Source organism: Falco rusticolus, chromosome 2 (assembly GCF_015220075.1).
Source record: "Falco rusticolus isolate bFalRus1 chromosome 2, bFalRus1.pri, whole genome shotgun sequence".
Classification (NCBI taxonomy): Eukaryota; Metazoa; Chordata; class Aves; order Falconiformes; family Falconidae; genus Falco; species Falco rusticolus.
In genome coordinates this window covers 92,536,687-92,560,324 of record NC_051188.1, presented here as the reverse complement: position 1 = coordinate 92,560,324, position 23,638 = coordinate 92,536,687, and the positions used below count along the sequence as shown (strand labels likewise).

Below are 23,638 nucleotides of genomic sequence, written 5' to 3'. Positions count from 1 at the left end.
GGGGATTATCCTTTTCCCCCTAGCCTATTTTAAAAACACAATTTTAGCTGTTTCACATTATTAAGTCATTAACTTCTATATTTTGTATGCAGAGACTACCATTTTTTTCAAGGTATTTGAAATCTTAATTCTACAATACTTGCAGTCATTTACACACCAATATAATTTATATCAATATTCCCCAAAACAAGCAATACAGAGTTATACAGCGTTTCCCTCCTACATAATGTTACTCATGGGTGCTTCTGCAGAACCCAGGTTAAGCAGTATTGTTGTAATGATAGTCAGTAGAAATAGATGAACAGCTAAAAGGAAACAAATATTCAGCATTGCAGGCAATTCTCAATTTGCACATTTAGTTGTAAATTTGTTATTGCTCAAAACAGAACAAGTCACAATTGCCTCATCACATACAAACACTTTTTTATGATGCTCAAAACTCTTTAGTCATGCAAGCAATGCTCTTCTAATAGTACAATAACTTATGTTACTTTGAGAGTTGCCAGTAATATTATTTCTCATTATTTCAGACACTTATTTTTCCATTGAAAGCCTAACTCTGAGTTACACAATTACATGACAATCTGTTTTTCTTTCTAATAAAAAAGGTTCAAATTTCCATAGATGCAGACAAAAGGGAAGCAAAGTAGACCATGATACTTTGTATGTACTTCAGAAGAAACTATCAGCTTTGGTGAGTACAGTTCTGAGTATCTGAATGCTTAACAAATTAAGAAGGGATGTAAGTAGCTGCATATTTTACAGTTGCCCCCGAGCTCCCCTGCTGAACTACATATTTGACCCTCTGTCTTTTTTCCCTTTTCTTAAAAATAAAAGGAAATCAAACGACTGCCTCATCAGTGCCTTTCTTCACCCTCTCCCATTTCCAAAGGATCAGGTACACTGTTTACACAAAAGAAAAGTACACTGCTTTGGTCCTACCTTAGCACTCAGCTGAATCACAGTGGCATCACAAGATATTATCAGTGCTGATACTGTGTTTCCAATTAACTGTCTTGGATAATGAAACATCTACATCAGTTTGGTAATTCACAAGCTTCGCTAACCTGCTTCTCTTCCAATCATTTTTATTGATTTGTTATTATACAGAATATATAAGCAGGTTTTAGCACAAGATGGACTCTGCTAAGACAAATTATTTAACAGTTATAATTATTGATAGTGCAAATTTCCCCCTTGGAATGATTTACATCTCTTTCTTGCCTAGAACTGAGATGTCAAAGATCAGATTAAGATGCTGAAATATGACTGGTAACAACCAATTTCAGAACCTTAATGTAGCTTAGAAAAAAAAGAATATCCATTTATGTACTGAGGCATACTGCTTCAATTGTAAACACTGTATTAATCCTCTATGACACTTAACATTCACTCCATTATTTTCTTATGTCCACATAATTTTCTCTTTAACATATATACCTTACTTGCCCTTGAATACAAACTGCAAATCACTCAGTTTCTTGTGGGATAAAATTTTATCCTAGATATATTATACTAATACACAGTACAATTTCTGTCCTGGGAGAAACTGCCTGTACAGCTGCAGCAGACAAGCATCTGTGCTTCTGACTTCATCTAAGTGTGGAGCTCTGCATCTGGGCCAGCTACTGTGAACAACCCTTTGCATAACAGAAAGAAACCAACCGTTCCAAAGGGTGACTCACCCCCTCCTGATGATCTGACTGCATCCTGAAAAGGTACACGAGGTGACTAGCTGAAGTGCAGTCATGAGAAGTTATATAAAACTGGCACTAAAAAGCCCTAGAAACAGATGCCCCAGAATCAGTCTTCCATACTATCCCTCTTGCTTCCCAAAAAATCTACAGTAAGCTTCCAACATCTTCCACATTCTACAATACGCTGGTATTATGAAATTGACCCCTCCAGTTAAGGGTATGTCTTCGCATACACTCAAAGAAGGGTGAAGAAAAAATCCTCTTACAATGACAAGCCCACAAATTTGATGCCAAATGCAACATTTAACTTTGTTCACCTGAGGACATTTCCAAACGCCAACAAGTTTTAGCAGCAAGTCTCACAGTGAGAGACTACAGAGGTTGTCTCTCACTTACCTTCAAAAGTTCAGAGTAGATTCTCTCTCCTATGTATATAAACAACCTTGACAAACAGGTCAAATGCTTTAAAAACCTATTTGTATGTTTCAGACTAAGCAGATGTGGAAAAAAATGTATTTTACTTAAAAATCCTAACAAAACTCTTTCGAAGGAAATTGATAGAGATACAGTAAGTCACTATGAGCAATGCACTTAATTCATCACTAGAACAGATGTTTACATTTTACACCAAGATGCTATTTTTTTCTCACATGTATCTCTGTTCCTTTTTGTCTTTAAAAAAAAACTCTCTTACTGATCATTTTTAAGTTTTACTTTTATGACAATGTGATACCATACTCTCCCGAAGTAGGAAGCACTCCACTCTAAAATTCTACCATTGGCATATAATAATACAGAGCGTCCTGTGGTATCTACAGCACTGAAATTTTTCTCAAAAGGAGGACTGGTGAGGGGGGATGTCTAGTGGTTATTTTTATTATTTATATACAGGAAAGAGAAGAATTTTTCAATAACTTTCCATACAATCTTTATCTTTTTATATAAATTTATATTTTTATAATAGCTTTGTGCTACACTTTCCAGCTTCCCTTCATATTTTACTCTCTAGTAAAGTCAACCTAATCATTACTGTCTACTCCCAGCATCAGTCTACAGCCAAGGAAACAATCAGAAAAATTACAAAAATAAAGCTAAAGCAAATCACAGAAGCAAGCAGGTGAAGGTAAGGGACTATTAAAAGAAAATACCTTTTTAAATAATACTGAATAGGGACAGCAGACAACTCTTCATGTCCTACCATGTAAAAATATAGACAGATCTTAACTTACACAGAGGTAACTCCCTTTTTAGTAAAAGATGTATGTTCCCAAAACATATGCAGGAAAAAAAATCAGTACTTACTACAGGGGTTTTTGTGTCTGGGTCAAATTCTGTAGAATTTGCATCTGGAACAGAAGTTCAAAACAAACACAGTACATACCTGTTGTTCTACATGTACTACAAACTCGTAACTGTTTTGTGGCATTTTGGGGTTTGTCTGCATTTAAGCTACAATCTCACATGTTGAAATACATACTGCACCCTTTTGAAGCAACCACAGGAAACATATAGCCTGTTACACACACTACCTTTCCTACTTCCCAAAACTTTTTCCTTTCAGCTGTTGGTGGTAGAAATTCATCGGTGGTTTCCTGACTGACTGGATATCAAGCAAAAATGAATTCCAAATCAAATGTAAGAATAAATGCAGTTTATTATATTACAATATAGTACAGGAAAATAGCATGCAATATGATAAAAGGAAACAGTACTAGTTATTATGCACAATGTGATAAAAAACCAATAGGGGCAAAACATCGAATCATTACTGCAAACTGTTACAGAGACTACATCGCCAATTACCACCTTAACATCATCCAGGCCCACACTTTGGCTGGGAAGCCCCATTGCAGCCGGTGCCAGGAGTCTCTCAAAAAGTGGGAAAATTTCTATGTAGTGCATCCACCTGTAGGTGAGGCTTCTGGGCCAGTCCCAGAGCCTGCCCACCTTTATACTCAGTGAAAAACAAAAATAGTGTACATACTTAGTGTATGTAAACTTCTAAGTTTACACAAAGTGCAGGCGTGCACTGTCTCATGGTTCATAAGGTTCACACACGCCAGGGACATTGGCCAGAGTGTGGTGGAGTTACCATCATGACAGAAGTGCACACAGTATTTTTTGTCTGGATGGTCCTGCTCATATCTTGCTTGTTTAGGGGGCTCAGGACAAACACCACCTGCTCATTAAAGTTGTCCTTGCACTCCCTGAGCTCACTGTCCAAGTTAAATAATTCCTAATTAAGACAAAGACTTTTTCATAAGCAGTAATCAATTTAATAAATTTTCATCACAATCAGTGAACTAAATCTCTTCATACTACTATGGCTATGGCTACAGTTTGGCTACTGCAACTAATGAAAGCAAGTGAGAAGACCACTTCTCATTATCTGCTCCTCACCATCTGTACACTCCAGAAAGAGACTACAGGGGTGAACTACAAGCACACTTTCTCCTACACTTGTTAGATCAAGAAGCCGGTTTCAAGCAATCTGCATAATAAGAGTTCCTACTGCCTTGCACAGAAAGGTAGCACAGGGTGCTTAGCTGAAAATGATCATGTTGGAAGAGCTAAGTACCTAACAATCATAGGATCTATATAATAGTTCTAATAATAGATACATGTTGCACATTTAGAAAAAAATTTCTGCTAAGCAAATCAAATTCACACGAACATACTGAGCTCACCTTTCCAATTCAAACAGTTTCTTGCAAATTCCACAACTGCCAATTGCATTCCCAGGCAAACTCCTAGAAGAGAAAACAAAAACCTCAGAATTCAACAGCACAAAGAGAGGACTGACAAAGTACTCACTGTTCTGTCTTGACTGCTTCGAAATCTTGGTACCCAGTTGCATACATACAGACTTATAAAAAAGCTAAAACAAAAATGGATGCTCAGCATAAAACTCACTCTTCAAACTTGGCACACTGTAAATACACATGACACAATTATGTGCTTTAAGCCCTTTCAAAAAATTTTTTTTTCTTTCCATAATTTTATCAATAATTACTGTAAAGACAAACAGAAGCTGAAAGTCTGGGTATATCCAGATTCAAATTTTGCTTTGGCAACTAGTCAAAGTAGTCACTTACAAAATTCTAAGAAATGTGGAGTAGGAACCAAAGTTTCAGAGGCACTTACACAAAACAGCACTTATGTTATAGGCCAGATGGCATCTTTAGACTTTTCCATAATAAAATACACCAGTAAATCAACAAAAATTATTTAATATAGCAAATGTGTACAAAGACACCTAAGTTTTCTGCACACTGATTAGTATCTATAAGATGCTAAGCAAAGATGGAGAACAAAGACTCCCCACTTAACGTGAATATAGCAAATAAAACCTTTGAAGTAGGGACAGTCTTCTCGTTCCTTCCTTATACACTAGATGTACTATGTGACTATGACCCTGACATTATTTACAAGACAAATACAACAGCACAAATACTTCCCTAAGACATGATCCTTCTATGGCAGGGATCCTCAAACTACGGCCCGCGGGCAGGATACGGCCCCCCAGGGTCCTCAGTCCGGCCCCCGGTATTTACAGACCCCCCCGCCGGGGGCTGGGGGGGGAAACCAAGCAGCCGCAGATGACGGCCTGCCACTGCATCCGCGCGCCGGCACCCTGGTTAAACAGTTTGAGGACCCGTGTTCTATAGTATATGTTTGTCTGGGGTTTTTTAAATCAAATCAATTAGCTTGCTATACACCTTCAAAACACAGTAATTTCTGACTCTAATGATCTTACCAAGAAAAGGCTTTTTCTTTGTTCTTGCCCAGGAGATAGCTTGGAGTTTGCCTTCTGTTCCCCTAATTCCAAACCCTCCTGGGACCAGAATGCCACTGTAATGACAGCCATATATAAAGAAACCAACATGTAGAATCAAGCCAGCAAAGGAAGCCCATACAAACTGAAGAAAGACTTCTGAAGTTATAACAATGCAAGCACAATGCACAAAAGGCATGTTTTGTATGACATGTATTCAGAATACACAGAATTTAACTCTAAATTTGGAGATTTGTCTCATCCATCCACCCCAATTCTCATCTGACCAACCTCATGCTTCAGAGTGAAGATCCCACTGCTTAAATACATATTACTTAAACTAGCTACACATTCACTACTCTAGGACCCTAACACCAAAACTTTATGCCTACTAAGTAATACTGAAGAAACAAAATGCATTTTGAAAACAAACAACATCCCATTACAAACACAGATTGAAATCCCAACAATGATTCTTAACACAGATATTTGCAGTGTCACCAGCATTTACTAAGCTTTTATCTAACTACCTTTCACGAAGATGCACGTTGAAAAGAAAAATCTTTGACAACTGACCTGCACTGTAAAGAAAGTCCAGCTATAAAAAAAACCACCACCCCTCAAAAAAGCCCAACCAAACATCTGCAACTTGTCTAAAGAGATTAAAGCAGAGTTTGAGCATATAAGTTGATAGTATAATTTTCTATATCTGAAGCTAGTCACCAACCACACACATCTATCCCTTTATGTAAGTAACAGAAGTTTGGATGCAGTGAGAAATGCTTTACTGAAGAATTTTTCATTACATGAAATAAATATCATGGTCTGAATTTGGGATACAGAATACCCAATGCCACTTACTCTGCTTTGCACAGTTTGTGCCATGCCTGGTGATATTTCACTGAGTTCTCCGCTTCTGTAGAACGTTCGAGTTCTGTTGAATCTATGTACTAATAAAGAAAAATACGCAATTAAATAGTCTTTTCTTCCACAGGAAGAGCAGCACACACTGTATAAGCAACTTTTCAATAGCATTACGTCAAACTATTAGTTTCAAGTGAATTTCCCAATAAAACTCTAAGAACTTTACTGAAGACCCAGTATTTGCTCTTGTTCCAGCAACCCATGTCCCCTTCTTTGCCCATAGCTCCAAAGTTCTGCATGCCTTCAGTCCTCATTTTGCTATCCTCCAGGTAAGCAGACTTCCTAGAATGTTTCATAACTGTGTACCCAGGTTTTCTTCCTGTGGAAATCAGGGCACCAGTCAAGGGGTGGTGCTGACCTTATCCTGACATCCAAATGAGATGTGGCCAGGGTGTTCACTTCCTTAGCTTTTGGGTGCCACAGTTTACCTCATCTTATCATAAGACTGGATAAACCTGCATTGTCTAGAGTGTGAGAAAGGCACTCCTGGGGACTGTTGTGAAAACATCAACTGTAGAGAGGGAGGCAGACCCATGATCGATGTCCTACTAGAAATACTGCATTAGAATCTCTACTGCATGGCTCCTGAGGTACCACTAGAGCAAGTGAGTGCAGTGGCTACGCACTGTACTGGGGACATAAAACGTCAGAGTTTGATTCTTGTTTTTTTCAGTCTTTTCCACAGAATAACATAATTAATAGCACCCCGCTCTAGAGTCCATCCCCCATGAAAACGAGATCACCTGAAATGACAGAACTTATCTGTGTGCAGACAAATGAAACCAACAGGAAGACTTCTGCAAATTTTCCAGATTGGGTTGCCTTCTAGCAAACATTTTCTACTTTTTCCACACTCCAGAAGGCATCAAAAATACAACAGAAAAATAACTACTTACGAATGCTGTTATTCCATACTAGTAGAACACTATAGGATCAACTAAAAGTACACTTTACCATGCTAGGAGGTTGGAAAAAGAAACGAATTACAATTTAAGTTAATCATGGTTTCCTTGCCAAACATTTTGAGCCAGCACATTTAGCACTTCAAGTAGCATCAACATTTCATCATTCAGGCATGTGGATGCTAGGTTATGAGCTGGACGCCACACGCAATATTAAGCAGTTCATTCAGAACACAGGATTATACAGACAGCCTTTGGACAAAACCACTAAAAAGGAGGTTAGCACATGCAGGCAATTACAGTAAGAGCACTTGTCTGTTAAGATTTCAACACCACACTGGAGTTCCAGCCATCATCGATTCACATGCTTCTTAATGCAAAAGCCCCACCAAACTTAAGACCAGCTGCACACAAAGCTAACCATGCATTTTCAGACTTGGTACTTTTCACTTTTTTGCTAAAAGTAGAGTTATTTTACTTATCATAAAAACATCCCACTACGCAGCTGTTGGTAGAAAAGACTACAGTGACAGAATCACATAGACCAGAAAGGGCCTTTGGAGGTCTCTAGCCCAATCCCCTGCTCAAAGCAGGTCAAATTAGAGCAGGCTGCTCAGGGCCATTTCCAGACAAAATCTGAAAATCTCCAGAGATTATTTCTGGCTGTTCCCACTTTCTTTTTCTCCATGCACCCAGAAACAACTTTTTGGAGTGTTTCCTCCATAATCTTCCCAGGGAATGAGGCGAGGCTGACCACCTGCCATGTCCACAGATTGTCCTTTCTGCTTTTTTTGAGGACTGGTGCAACACTTCCCTTCTCTAGTCATAGAATCATAGAAGCATTTCAGTTGGAAAAGACCTTCAAGATCATTGAGTGCAACCATTAACGCAGCACTGCCAAGTCCACCACTAAACCACATCTACACATCTGTGAAATACCTCCAGGGATGGTGACTCACCCACCTCCCTGGGCAGCCTGTTCCAGTGCCTGACCACCCTTTCAGTGAATAAATTTTTTCCAATCTAATCTAAACCTCCAACGGTGCAACTTGAGGCTATTTCCTCTAGTCCTATCACTTGTTACTTGGGAAAAGAGACTGGCACCCACCTCACTACAACCTCCTTCTAAGTAGTTGTAGAGCGAGGTGGTCTCCCCTCTTTCCACCTTCAAATATAGTTTAAAGCTCTTTCAATGAGCCCTGCCAACTCCTGTGCAAAGACCCTTTTCCCCCTTTGAGACAGGTGTACTCCGCCTGTTGCCAGCGGGGCTGCTGCCGTGCAAACTGACCCAGGATCAAACAACACAAAATTCTGCCCGCGACACCAGGCTCGCAGCCAGGTGTGGATCTGCTGGCTCTTCCTGCGGCTTCCCTCATGGCTCCCTGCACCTGGAAGGATCCAGGAGAGCACTGCTCGTGCTCCTGATCCCTTAACCAGTCGTCCCAAGGCCCTGGAGTGTCCCTTGGTTGCCCTCGGACTTCTTGTTGCAACTTCATCGCTGCCTACCTGAAAAACCAGCAATGGGTAATAACCCGAGGGCCGTACCGGGGCGGGCAGCTTTCTCCTCACGTCTTTAACCCAGGCCCCAGGGAGGCAGCACCTTCCCTAAGGAGTGGGTCCGCTCTGCGTGTCAGGCCTTCTGTTCCCCTCAGGAGAGAGTCTCCTATGACAATGACCCATCTTTTTTTATGGAAGGTTTTGATACAGGGCATAGGCCGACTTAACCTTGGTAACACCTCTAAGCTAGACAAACCAACACCCTAATTATTGTCTGGTTCCACTTGCAGAGCCTCATCCCTGTTAGGCAAAGGCAGCTGGGAAGGCAGGGTAGTCACAGAGGTGACCTGCCTGCTGCGGCCATGTCCCAATTTCATCTGGAATAGACTGGTACAGTGCTGCGTTTTGGGTTTGGTGTGAGAACAATGGTTAATAAAGCATTGATGGTTTTAGTTGTTGCTAAGTAATGGTTACGTGAAGTCAAGGACCTTTCAGTTTCTCAGCCCCTGCCAGCCAGAGGGCTGGAGGGGCACAAGAAAGTGGGAGGGGACACAGCTGGGACAGCTGACCTGAACTAGGCAGAGGGGTATTCCATACCACAGAACATCATGCTCGTTACAGGGGGGAGCTGGCCCGGGCCTGCTGGTCACTGCTGGGGGACTGGCCGGGCATCAGTCAGCAGGTGGTGAGCAGTTGTATTGTGCATCACTTGGGGGTTATTTTTTCCCCCTCCCTTTGGCTTTTATTAGTCTCCCCTTTCTCTCTCCTTTTCATTACAATTGTTGGGGTTTTTTTGTTTGAGTTATTAAAGTGTTCTTCTCTCAACCCCCAAGTTTTACCTCTTTGCCCATTCTCTTCCCCATGCCTCTGGGGGGTGGGGGAGTGAGCGAGCAGCTGCCCAGTACTTAGCTGCCAGCTAGGGCTAAACCACAACAGCCGGGCAGGAGCTGGCCACCGCTGCCCCTGTCCCTTGAGTCACTGTGTTCAGCCAGGCAGAGAGAGGAGAGGGAATCGCCCTGTCTGCCTGTCGGGCCCGTCTCACGGAAGGCAGCATGCGATTCCAGCAGTCAGCCTCTCTCTCTCTCTCGCACTCCCCAATACTCCTTAACCTACTCACCTCCCCACACAGCTCTGCCATTAAGCAGAGTCGTCCCTCTGTCTGGGTAAACCTCCCACAGGAGCACTCACTGCCACCGTCTACCCAGTACTGGTACAAACCGGGCACAGCCTGCAGCCTGGCACCTGGGTGGCAGCGTGTACCCACCAGAGCTGTGTCTGGGCAGCTGCATCCATCGTGGTGGGTGCAAAGTTTAAGAGAGGCCATGGCTTTCTGCCAGGTGGATACCATTGCTCCCTGGTCAAGCTGGCAGGGCTTCAGCACCCACCCTGCTGCACGAACTGCCGCACCACACCTGGTTGTCATGCCCCTGGTCTCTGGTGCTCTCAGGGGCTTCTTCTATAGGTAGGGGTGGGCTCAGCCAAGTCCCACCACGTGGTGTAAGCTGGGGTCTCCCTGTAGCTCCCTCTGCTCCCCCAGAGGTTCCTCTGGTTCAGGAAACCACCCTGCACACAATGCTGGAGCGCTCTGCTACAGATCCTGCCAGCAGCAGAGCCGAGGTGCTCACCTTGGGGGAAGTTCTCTCAGTTGCCAGTTGCCATGACCCTTCAAAGCTAATGGGAGAGTAGCATGACAATGACACCAGCCAGCTCCCTCAGCACTCTGGGATGCATTCTGTCTGGTCCCATGGACTTGCACATGTCCAGCTGGTGTGAGGTCTTCCCAACTATATGTGTATGTATATTGTGGAACAAAACTTATGCTGGAGGAAAGCTTATCTATTTCCTACAAATACAGTGATTTTACTTTTTTACTTCCACAATACATCTTTCACTTTCTCTTCAAGAAAAGGGGACAGCTTAAGCCTTAAAACATAAGCTATTTCTTCCCTAAGCCTAGTTTCTGGTAGAGTTTTTGATTTGGGTGGGTTTTTTGTATTTTCCATGATATCTACCAACTGGCTTCTTAGTGACACGAACATATAACATTTACTTGAATTCTGCTTAGTCCTTATAATTCCAGAGATGCTTTTCAGTGGTGAACGTTATGCGTAAGTTCCTTACTATGTAAAAAATATTTCCTCTTATTAAACACGAAGTTATTTTCTTTTCTGGAGTGGCTCCCTAGCTGTATTACATGATAGGTAGCAAGCAGTTCTCTGTCTCTATACTATTCAACGTTCAGGATACTTTACAGAGGACAAGTAGAAGGACACTAAGATAAGCAGTTTCTGGAGATTTTTTCCTTTTCTCTTAATAGGAAGGGCCTCTTCCCCCTCCCCAGAAAATAAACCAACCCACTTGTCTCAGTAAAGAAGTCCTACAGAAAAAATAGTTCAGATTTGCTTTTGTTTGTGCATCTCTGCATCCCTCCCCTTACTTGAAAAGGTTCTGGGATGACATCAACAATGAGAAGCAAAAGATGGAAGGATTTGCAGCCGATTGATGTGCCTGACAAGCAGCACACTGATACTGTGAAAGAACAACAGGATGATTTCAGAGCTCGCAACAGCACAAGCCACAGTGAAGTGAAAAGTAAATTCTATATCATCACAAGTTGCTGCAACTACTTCACCATCTGATTAACAGTCCATCAGAACCAAGCAGTGATGGGAGGGTACAAAACATAATCGGTTGTCTTGGTACAGGGCTAGTCACCTTCTCCACCAAGTCACTGAAAAGAAAACACCTCGGGTGATACGTTCCTGGTGAGTTCTCCAAGCATACAGAAGTATGTTGCCAGGTTTCTGATATGAGAAACTCTTTCTTTAGTACTCGGTGTTCATGGTTTAGGGCACTTCTCCCCAAAAGACTCTGGAACTATCACTGTAAACAGGACTCCCATGTATTCATTACTCTGTGCTTCATTAAAGTACATACGCAACCCCATTTGTTGTAGGTGCTCTCATAGCTTCCTTCTGGGGTACATGGACAGAGACAACAGAATAGCCTTTGGCCTTCTGCCTTTAGCAACCCGTTAAGCCATCCTGGATATTAATGACCTCCATTGTCAAAAAGTGGTTACCTTCCAGTAAGAAACTTTCTAGAGCCAAGTGGAAACATCCTGCTTTCCTTGCACGAACAACCATGAATAGCTTTTGACCACCCTGAAACTTTCACTCTTAATGTCTTCTAGTTTTTATGCCATGAAAAAGGGAATGATTAACAAAGGTCACAGGGTTCAGGAATTTTCAGCAGTTACCGAAGTGCATACACACACAAACCTGCTTCCATCAGAGACAGGCAGAGACCAAAACCTACTGAGTGCAATACAGCCTTCAACGGCCCACTGTGATCAGTTTATCTCTTATCATTTAATGACTCACTATAAAGTAGCGTGTCATTGGTGACACTTTGCAACCATTTATTACTATTTTGCTACTGCAAGTTGCTAAAATGTCCTCTGTACCCATTAAGTGAAAATAATACACACTTCCACGCTGCTTCTCTGCCCCAGACTTGTCAACCCTAGCAACAAAACTCAGCAATGGAAACTAATAGTTCCACCAGTGAGAAAGCTGATAACAGTTTTTCCCTGTGTAGTTCAACTTTGTATTATCATTAAAATGAGACAAATTAGATACCTAAATAGTCCTTTATTTGAGGAACTACTATCTTGAAGAAACTAAGTTTATGTCTCAATTCTGGTATCATCAGAATTCTGAAGATATAATGAATGGCCCTCAGAATATTAACTGAAATGAAGAGCAACAGCTCCTGGAACCCAATTTTGAAAAAGAAACTAAACAGCTTTCCAATTTACCCACCTTCTCCTGTCTTTAAGCTAATCTCATTAACATGATAAACAGTCTCATGAGAACAAGTGAAAACTACCTTTGACAGTAAATATAAATTTGCAGGTAAAGTCTGCTTTTTCATCAGATCCAGTCCAGGGTAATTGCAGTGTTGATTTTAGGTAAGTTTATTTCCAAATAAAATAATCAAATCTGTAAACACTTCTTAAAAAAAAAAAAAAAAGAGAGAGAGATGTTTGGCCAGTCTGTATTCACCTGCACGATCCATTTTCTAATTTCCACATGAATTTAAACTGCCTCACATGATGGGAACTAGTAGAGCACATACAAAGTATTCCTGAAAACAAAATCCAGAAATATCCTCACCATTAAATCCAGTTTGTGATTAATTGCCAGCGCAGAGTGTTCCAGAGCCTTGAAAACAGATGCATAGCAATCACTTAGTTTTGTGTACTTGCCAACGAGAGCTATGGAACACACCTTCAGCAGTCTTTCGTACCTGACAAAAACAAGTTTTTCAGTTGTTACACCAATTTTCACAGAGAAAACATTTTAACAGTGTTTTCTTTTTCTTTAACTTCACAAAACATCATCTAAAAATCTCAAAACTGATGAAGTTTTTAAACCAGACCATTCACAGGTGCTGATCAGCAGCATGCTACTGACCCCAGCCCAGCAGCTAAAAACCTAACTTGAACTAGAACACTTCTAGAAAAAGCAGCAGGAGTTAGAATACCTGTCAGCCATTTTCTTCCATTTCATTAGAAGATCACTTGGTTGGTCATCAATAGGTAAATTTAACCTCTGTTTAAAATACTTAATGATGCCTTGCTCCTCCAACAGGATTGGTACTCGGTAAGTGGAAGAAACATCATGGATAAATATCACCTAACAAAAACAAGCGTAACATAAAACTTATCTAAAAAAATTTCATTGAAAACATACATTCTATTTTTTATATACTACATGTGCTGTCCTGGTGGACACCAAGTTGAATATGAGTCAACCAACAGTATCATGGATTGCATTAGGAGAAGTGTTGCCAGTAGGTCAAGAGTGGCAATCCTTCCCCTCCACCCAGCACTGGTGAGGCCACATCTGGAGTACTGGGTCCAGTTCTGGGCTCCCCAGTAAAAGAGAGACATGGACATAAAGGAAAGAGTTCATGGCCCAAAGTCCCATAAAGGTGATTAAGGGAGTGGAACACCTCTCCTAAGAGGAAAGGCTGAGCAAGCTGGGACTGCTCAGCCTGGAAAAGAAAAGGCTTGGGGGTTGGGGGTGGAAAATCTCCTCTCAGGTATTTCCGTACATTGATAAGGATGCAAAGAAGATAGTGCCCAGCTCTCTTCAGTGGTGCCCTGTAACAGGACAAGAGGCAACGAGCACAAACAGAAACACAGAAGGTTCCCTCTGAACATGTAGAAACACTTTTTCACTGTGAGAGTGACCAAGCCCTGGCACACATTGCCCAAGGTTGTTGTGGAGTCTCCATCCTTGGAGATAGTCAAAAGCTGTTTGAATAATGGTCCTGGGCAACTGGCTGCAGGTGGCCCTGCTTGAGCAGGGGAGTTGGACCTCCCTTCCAATCTCAACTACTCAGTGATTCTACAACAGCAAATAAACGGGAAAGGTGTACTGAAAAGACTGATTCCCTTGAGATTGTAAACCACTGATCTAGACACAAAATAACCGTAGCTTCTTCTCTAATGGCATTGCACATAGCTCCAGGAAAAAGCCTGATGATGCATCTAATTCTTCAGTTCACAAGAAACCGAGGATTATTCTAGGGATTACATTGACATGTGACCAGTGAGATCTAGAAGTGATTCATTAATTTTAAGACATACAGGGGAAATTAAGAATGGCTTTGCAGAATTCTGACGAATACAGTTATGAAAAGTAAAAAAAAAAAAAAAAAAAAGGATAAAGAAAAAAATAAGGCTGCTACATACAATGGCACCTAGCAGCACCCCAGTTCAGTCCACTGGATCTAACTACCAGGGACACACCTATACTACACATTCCAGTGCAGTGGATGGACATCTGAGCTAGTCAGAACAGCGCAAGAAGAGTGCAGCACTCTGCCTGGGATCATACACTCAGCTTCTCATGAAAGCTGTGACTGGTACAACTACTCAGCTTCTACCCTAAAAGGCAGAACTTTGGGGAAAAACAACAGTGCCATGAAGACAGGTCCCTCCCTGCCAGGGAGCTCTTATGGAAGTGCAGTTACACATGGGACTCTTGGTCCAGGTAGACTGGTGGTGTAACTGCAGTTGGAATCTGAGTATGTATATGCTTACATAAAAAGCACACACCATTTCTGTTCGATTAAACTGCCAGTTGCTTCTCTCTGGCTGGAGAACCAGAAAGGCATTTCTGAAGGATCTTCCAGATGCTAACTCAAGGATCTTGTCTTCCAGAGACAGTAAGATGAAAGGGGCCAGGTGGGGGGGGAGGGTGGCGGGGGGAGGAGGGAGTAATGGCCACACTGCCCTCTCTGTCCTTATCTGGACTTATACTCAGAAAAAGCTTTTTCTTACACACATGCAGAGAGAGAAGTCAACACTGATACATATTTGAAATCTATTATCCCTTTAATATTATCCATTACATAGAAAAGTCAAATGCTCTCACATGCAAAAATATTTAAGAGTATTTGATTTACCAAAATAACTATTTGAACACCAGTTAATCACAAACTATTAAGGCCAAAATCATCACACTTTAATTATAAAGGGATATATAACTACACAGTAGAGTTTTAAGCATGTTAAAGGACATGAATAACCTATTACATATTATCACAGTAAGAGTGTTCATCATGTGGCTGTGATGACTTATGGACATAAGCAAAACCCCTAGCTTTAACCACATTTTGTTCATCCATTACTATGTTTATAATAATAATAAATAACAATAATAATAATAATAAAATAATGATGAATAAAATATTAATGTACTGACCTGCTCAGGCTCCACATGGCAAAACATGGAAATCTTTTCCTTCACTGCCATTTCTATAGGTTTTGCACTTCTGCAAACAATCTGTCATAACAGAAGGAAAATCTTAAATATTTACTAGGCAAACCAATAGAATATCCTCAATACCGTTCATGGATAAATCTCCTTTGGAAGCACAGCACAAACAAACGTGCCTTTTTTTCCTTGTCCCCTCTTTTGGAGTTCTACAATATATCATAGCTCACAAAGATCTGCTGCCAAGGCAGAAGTGAATCAGTCATCTGCCCATACTGACTCACTTTTATTAATCTTTCTTTGGCATTTTCTGTAAACCTGCTTCCTCATGTTCTCCTTTCTTGTAGCTACTATTGGATACTGTTTGAAGATAAAATTCATAGACTTTGACAGTATAAGCACATGATTAAACCCACTTTGAAATCTATCATCCATCTGGCTGAGACAAATTTAAAGTTAATGCAGTCACAGAAATCAAAAAGATCAGAATCAGCATGAAAATATAAAAGTACAGTAACAGTGGCAGAGATGCATCTCAAAGAAATATAATACAAAGAGGAGGAACATTTCAAGTGAATAGGCAAGTGTATAATCAGTTTTCAAAATGCTGTAAACACAGTCCATTATATCTGCAGATACAGCGTATTCATTAAGCACTTAGCACAGCCCATGGAGAATAGAAAGGCTCCTTTTACATCAACAGCTGAGACTGGCCCAGCATGCTACCTCAGGGAAGCCTGGGACAGACAGTGGGGTATCAGGTATTAAGAACAGGTCTAGCCAAGTTTAGATCAGGCAGCCTGGCAGCACAGTTTATAAAGGACGCCCTCCTGACTGCTGTTATAGGAGCTTCCCCATGTACTGTCTTGGCCTTGGGCTCCTGCCCAAGAGAACAACCATTTAAAGATTTCTTGAAGCAGTACCCAAGCAACTTTGTAACAGCGCCAAGAGGCTGCGCTCAGAGTGTAATCTCTATGTTTTAGTGGTCAACAGCAGGCATTTGAAAAAAACCCATATATATATATACTGGCTTCTGGCAGTCCTGGAACTGCCCCAGACAAGAACTCAAGATGTGAGAAAGTGACTAGATTAGTCGGTTCTCTTTTTACTACATACACAATTAACAGGCTTTTAAAAATGAATGTGGGGGCCCAGGGAAGGGGGTAGGCAGCAGGGCACGTGTCAGGCACTGGCAATTATCTTAAGGGCCTTCCAAATTTAGGCCCTGAAGCTTGGAATATACAGCAACATTGCATTAAGTCTTTCCGTCCACAAGCTGATTACAGTTACCAGGTCACAACAATCTGAAGCTACCTAACACATTCTTCACATATCCCATTTATAAAGGCATTGGTTTTGTAGTTATAAACATCCTTTTTGATAAATGTAAAAAAAAAAAGTTTAAAAAAAGTCAGAAAGAAGCACAACACAAAATTTAGTTATGTGACTATCCTTTTAAGAATAACTTTTCCTTTTTGAGGATATAACTATTATACAGAAGCTGTGACTATTCTTCTACTTTTTCATTTCTGAGAAAGGCTAAGAAGCTTTTTCTGCCAGTGGACTTTATGGGAATGGAAAGTGCTCAACAACTTCCAGAATCAAGTAAGAAAAATATTCTTTGACTTAACAAGCAGCCTCACACCAAAGAGCAAAAATGTCCTTTTCTGTTCCTGAAGCAGACCTGAAAACAGAGTGTGTCTACAGCAGCACCAGCTTCCTAAGCTCAGGAAGATACAAGCATAAGTTTGAATTGGGGCTGTACTGGCATCTGAAGCTGTGCTGCCCTGGTTTCACTGCTATCAACGCTTGACCAAGCAGATTAACATCAACGGCAGCCAGGTATCACAACAGGGAGCTGCAATCTGCTCATGTGCTCCCAAGTATCAGGGAGGCAAACACTGCGTCCAGAGAATACGCACATACCATTACTAGAGCACTGGGGAGAAAGAACAGGAGAAGTTGAGCATTTGTCATCATTTGCCAACCAGCATGAGGCAAAACTTGTTGGCTTTATGTTCACTATAGTATGTGGTGCAAGAAGGAGTTGAGAGCAGTCCAGCAGAGAAGGACTTGAAAGTTCTGGTGGAATAAAAGCTCAACATGACCCAGCACTGTAGCAAGCATAGCCAGCAGGTCAAGGGGGGTGATTCTGCCCCTCTGCTCCACTCTGGTGAGACCCCACCTGCAGTGCTGTGTTCAGCTCTGGGGTCCTCAGCACAGCAAAGACATGGACCTGTTGGAGCAGGTCCTAAGGAGGCCACAAAAACAATCAGAGGGCTGGAGCAGCTCTCCTGTGAAGAAAGACTGAGGGAGTTGGGGTTTGTTCAGACTGGAGAAGAGAAGGCTCCAGGCAGACTTTATCATGGCCTTTCAGTACTTAAAGGGGCTTTATAAAAAAGATGGAGAAAAACTTTTTAGTAAGGCCTGTTGTGATAGGACAAGGTGTAATAGTTTTGAAGTAAAAGAAGGTAGATTCAGACTAGATGTAAGGGGAGGAAATTTTTTACCAGGAGGGTGGTGAAACACTGGAGCAGGTTGCCCAGAGAGGTGGTAGATGCCCCAGGCCCTGGGAACATTCAAGGTCAGGCTGGATGGGGCTCTAAGCATCCTGATCTAGTTGAAGATGTCCCTGTTTGTTGCAGAGGGGTTGGGCTGGATGACCTTTAAAGGTTCCTTCCAACCCAAACTATTCTATGATTCCACGAAAGAAACTGAGGAACCTTCCTTGGAAGATTCATCCACGTTTCATATTTCCAAGCAGGAATATTTTTAAAGGTACTTCAAAGGTAGGACTGCTTCTTCTCAATCATGCATAAAGAAATTTGTGACAATGTTAGAATCTAAAAGCATTCTAGGTTTTCCCACAAATTGAACTGAAACTTTATTTTTAGCAGCGCAGAATGATTTTTATGTAAAGATCCGTTTAGAAGAACACCACAGCTACAGAACATATTGCAAGGAGTTAGCTGAATTCTGTTGACTTAAGAATGAATTTGAGTATTTTGATTTCCTGGGGCTTTAATGGAGCAGTGCAGCATGTATTTTGCATTTCTTCTAAAATTCTTGTTGCTCATGGGGGACTAAGGCTTACTCTTTGAACACAGGTTATGCAAGGACACTTCTAGATGTCCCATAAATAAAAATCTGTATTTATTGACTCACCAAATCTGGAGACAAGCCTAGACCCCTTAGAGCTCGAACACTGTTCTGTGTTGGTTTTGTCTTCTGCTCGCCAGTGGCATTAGGCTGGAAAGACATATTTTGAAAGCTCAAATAGCAATTAACATCTACTAACAGAACAGTTACAGGTTAAAAGAGAAAAGTTACTGCAAGTAATAATACTTGCAGGAAGTAAACACTGAAACAGAGCCATAATATGCCAGAAACAGAAATAGTACCACTGTTACTATGTATGCAAGAAATTCTGTCAAAAAACCACATGGCCCTAATTCAGGTCAGGTTTATTTTAGGATTTTGGGGCTGGTGGTTTTTTTTTTTTTTTGGTTTGGAGGTTTTTTCTACCCTTAGAGAAGAAGTTTCAATATAATTGACTCAGGTAGAAAAATAGTATTCTAAAAGTTGCATTTTGCTAATACATAGAGAATGTCCAACATAACACAAAGCCTTCAGTGACTGTCCTTGGAAATAATCAGATGTAGTAAATAATTCTGTTCTCAAATACACAGAATCAATCCTACCGATTGCTGATCAATCCCCTAATCCATAGCTGCAGTGGTTAATAATTCTCTTTTTATTTGTACAAGGTGCAATCGTATCATCATTGCCAACCTTTGCTTATGAAAATCTCCCCAGTGAATACTTACCTCTTAAAACAGTAAGAAAACCTATTTGTAAAGTAAAACACAGATTTCAAATGGAAACATGCTTTCATCCCTGCACAAAAAGTTGTAGTGGTCTTGACTGGAAGACCATTGTACATTGAAGAGTTGATGGTCCTCATCAGAGATCACCTGAGAAAGCCCAGGCCTGTGCGGCACAAATCTCTTGGCCACAGGACAAACTCAGCCAGCTGGTTGTAACAGAGGTGCCTGGAGGCAGCTCCCACCCAGCACCCCCAATCACATCAGCTGCCTGGCCTTGCCTTTATCTAGGGATGCAGCAAGAAGTTCTGTTGAGAACATCCTTTCTGTTTGACAGTAAAAAATGACACAGTTGTTTCCTTGTAAGAAAATGATCTATTAGCTCAAATGATCGAAAGGGGAGAATCTCTTCTAAAGACATGGTCTGCCCAGCATGCTGCACATCAGGACCATTCAATGCTACTCCACCTGAGGTTCCCATACCTAAAGCAATGTAAGGTCATTTATACTGGGTTTTCTGTAAGTGTTTGCTCTAACAAATTTAATTTTAAACAATACCTAGAGAGTCTGAGTGCCTTTCTTACAGGGTTCATAATGTACCAGCACCTTCACATAAAAAGCAAAACTATATTTACCACTCTAGATATATTAGTGTTGATAACAGAGGTTTTTTAGTAACTTAGAACATTAAAACAGATTTTTACATCAATACAAGTAATTATCAAGGCTTATATTTACCACCACGTGGGGTAAATCTTCCCGCATGAAAGGGTTAGTGGGGGAAGTAAACAAATCTAAAGCCCAATACAGAGCAAAATCTATTTCATTAACTTTAATAACTTACCTGTGGTACTAGACTAACATGTATATTACAGAAGTTCTCCCTTTTTGCTTTGAACTGAAACTGTCTAAATGCTTCAACAAATGGCATTCCTTCAATATCTCCAATGGTTCCACCCAGCTGAAAAAGAAAGCCTGGATATGTCAGAGTGGCAGAAAGCAAAAACAAAAGGGAAAACAAAAAAGTCTACCTCTTAGAGACTCAACAGCTTTTCTGAAATTCTTATCTTAAAAAAAACCCTGACAATTGAAACTTGCAGGCATACTCTGCAAAGAACCCTCACCTATTCTGCACATTTTACGCCCTGTGGAAAACAAAATAATTTTCCAGTTTTGTTATATTCACTTTGCACCAAACACATAAGCTTCCCACGGGAAGATATGTGTTGCTACTGCATAACACATGCTTTCATGCTGCCTTCAAAGTGGTGAACAAGTAACCAACAGTTAAGCTGATATAAAGGTTTTTGTACAGAAAAACTCTATTTTCCTGCCTGTAACAGTTGTGACCAAAAAGATACAGGCATCTAACAATATTATCACAGGTTTCCAACATCAATAAACGTCATATGGACAATAGGAAATAGTATTTACAATTATAAATGACTTGAAATACTTATTACCAAACCAAAACCCAAAACAAAGTCCATCACAAAACTTATTTGTAAGACAGAAGTTAGGTGTCTTTCAATGACAGAGCTGTAGTAGACTAAGCACCGAATAAAGCAGTGTTTAGCACATAGTCTTTTGTAGTTGTATTTCAGAATGATCTTTCTGTGCCACCAAGTGGCTTTTGACAAAATTGCATACTTGTGTTCACCCAGTACCAGAAAAACTTCTGAAAACTACATTTTTACATGACACACATATTCAGTTTAACGGCTTCAGGATTTTGTCATGAAAAAACATTACAATTATTCTTAGTCCTAAAGAAAAATATTTTTGTCAGGCTGGAGCTGTAGCAAGAAAAAAAACCAAACTCCTCCAAAAACACCCCCACACCTTACATGGAGGTGTAAGAGAAAATTAAGCTTGAAGTTAAAGGACTGATAAGCCCATCACTTATTAATGTCCTTGTGCAACTTCTATATTTAATATTTTTACAGTTGTTTTAATTTAAATGTTTGACTCTTACAGCACACATGATAAAAAAAATCTACAGCTATATCAATAAGTCTGTTTTAATCCAGGCAAATTCTTCTGCATAAGAAATATTAAGCAATCTGCAGCCTAGATCACAAAGTTTATCACACTACTGATTATGGTGGTCACTTCTGGCATTAAATCTATGTCATGTTCTGTCAAATTCTCGGCTACAATCTTTTCCTGTATTTTCCACTGTAACAGCAATACTAGCAGTTACTGACTGCCTTTCCTCCAGTTGTCTCAATGCCCTACTGAGGATGAGTAAAACTCATTGTTTTCATTCTGCAGAACATCAGCAGGTTAAGTGATTAACAAAGTTACCTACAAAGATCTTAAAAATAGCACCAGAAAGTGGGAAACTAACTTACACAGTGTTTAGATATATTCCTTTAAACATAACCACAAGGAACAAGATGAACATTTGAAGTCATATGAAAAGCTAGAATGTTATAGGCCCTCCTACTGACCATAGGAGATTTCAAGCAGTACACAAGTTTTCTTCAAGTCTGTAGCTTGGAATATATGCTTCATATTACAGTAATTGGCTGTATTAATAAACCCTACAGCAGCTCAGTTTCAGCAGTATTCTAGAAGGGATTTAGCCAAGTAAACAGAAGCTGTAGGGATAAAACCACACCTATCATTCTCAGAACAAACCAAAGAATATAAAACTTCTGTCTTTGCATTGCTACTCTCCATAAAACTTCAATCTGACCTTTTTACAGTAAGTAGCAAAGAGAAAGCAAGCTAGTTCTTTGCAGTCACTGCAGATACATATCCTAAAAGGTTCCATACTTGCCTCAATTACACAAATTTGTGGCTCTTTTCTGTCATCATCCACCGGAACTTTTGCCTGATTCATTACCCATTCCTGAACTGCATCAGTGATGTGTGGAACAACTACAAGACAAAAACAAAAGTGGCAAGCATATCTTACTTTAGGCCCATATACCAGTTTTTGCATGCAAAAGGAGGAATATGAGCAGAAAGTCAAAACAGAACTACTAGCTCCTTTTTCTATTCCTCCTTTACTTGAAGCCAGAAGCCCAGCGTTATGGGAATATGCCCATATCTCTTGGGAAGGAGAAAGGAATAAGGTGACACAGCCAGGAGCTGATCACTCTTTTGTGAAGACTGAATGGAATAGTATCCTACAGAATTAAAAATATCACCTTGAACAGTTTTTCCCAGGTAATCACCATGTCTTTCTTTATTAATTACATGCTGATATATCTTTCCAGTGGTGATGTTGTTATCTTTATAGAGACTGATGTCCAAAAATCTCTCATAATTTCCTAAGTCTAAGTCAACTTCCCCACCATCATTCAATACAAAAACTTCACCTGAAAAAAATTAAGTGAAAAGACAGAAAAGCAATAAAACAATCAGAAATTATTAAGCACACAGCAAGAATACCACAAACTTATCTTAGAACTGAAGAAATGTTTTTTAAAATGACATATTACAACAACATATCGATAAAGCACACGCTGCAACTCAATCTGCATTGTCATTCTGTGTGACAATATCAGTCATTACTTTCACATTAAGTATCTATCCCTCAATCATGTATAGTTTTGCAAATAAATTTAAGTTATACTGCCAAAATATTTAACCAACTTAAATTTATTTAACCAGCATTTCAACAGCATGCTACAATCCTTGATTAGAAGAAAACAATCTCCAGAAATCATAAATCAGCAACAAATAAAATATTAATTTACATGTGGGAGCCAAAACCTGTGCTTTTATAAGCATGAGTTAGTACACATGTTCAAAGTGTTCCACTACAAATTCTTGTTGTTTGGATCTATTTTAATGATTAGGGCTTGGATCAGGAGTAAAGTTATGATGCTTCTTCAAACATGACCATTGTTTCTTATTCAGTTGTTTCATCTTGTATATTTGGTTCACTATGTCCCCAGCTAGGGTTACTTCTGACCCTGAAAAATCTAATTAAAATATTCTTCAGGTTCAGACCTTTCTTAGACCTCTAAAGAGTCTCTACTAAAGTTGCTAGATCTTGAGGTAAAGCTGGAAAGCTCTTCAGAAAAAACATAAAATATTTTGCTATGACCCAATGAATTATAGGACTAATGCACAAAAGAAAAAAAAAAAAAAAAAAAAGAAGCAATTCTCCTGAAGGAACAGTGTGGTCTACAGAAATATGTATCCCGCCAAGATACAACACTCCATTTCAAAGAACAGTTTAAACAAAACCACCACAATATGTACAACACAG

The 23,638-nt window shown here is 40.2% G+C and overlaps 1 protein-coding gene across 3 annotated transcripts in view; it reads right to left on the bottom strand.

The window, feature by feature from the left end:
* CTPS2 (CTP synthase 2) overlaps positions 1-23,638 on the bottom strand; it is a 74,032-nt gene that overhangs the window by 46,249 nt on the left and 4,145 nt on the right. For all 3 annotated transcript variants that reach the window (XM_037377289.1, XM_037377288.1, XM_037377286.1), the window contains 11 exons: positions 22,569-22,739; positions 22,196-22,296; positions 20,255-20,371; positions 18,752-18,835; positions 15,575-15,655; positions 13,344-13,495; positions 12,974-13,106; positions 6,334-6,422; positions 5,455-5,549; positions 4,385-4,447; positions 3,000-3,043 (listed from right to left, as the gene is read on the bottom strand). In XM_037377289.1, the coding sequence (XP_037233186.1) occupies positions 3,000-3,043; positions 4,385-4,447; positions 5,455-5,549; positions 6,334-6,422; positions 12,974-13,106; positions 13,344-13,495; positions 15,575-15,655; positions 18,752-18,835; positions 20,255-20,371; positions 22,196-22,296; positions 22,569-22,739 (1,130 nt within the window). The remainder of the gene's footprint in view (positions 1-2,999; positions 3,044-4,384; positions 4,448-5,454; positions 5,550-6,333; positions 6,423-12,973; positions 13,107-13,343; positions 13,496-15,574; positions 15,656-18,751; positions 18,836-20,254; positions 20,372-22,195; positions 22,297-22,568; positions 22,740-23,638) is intronic.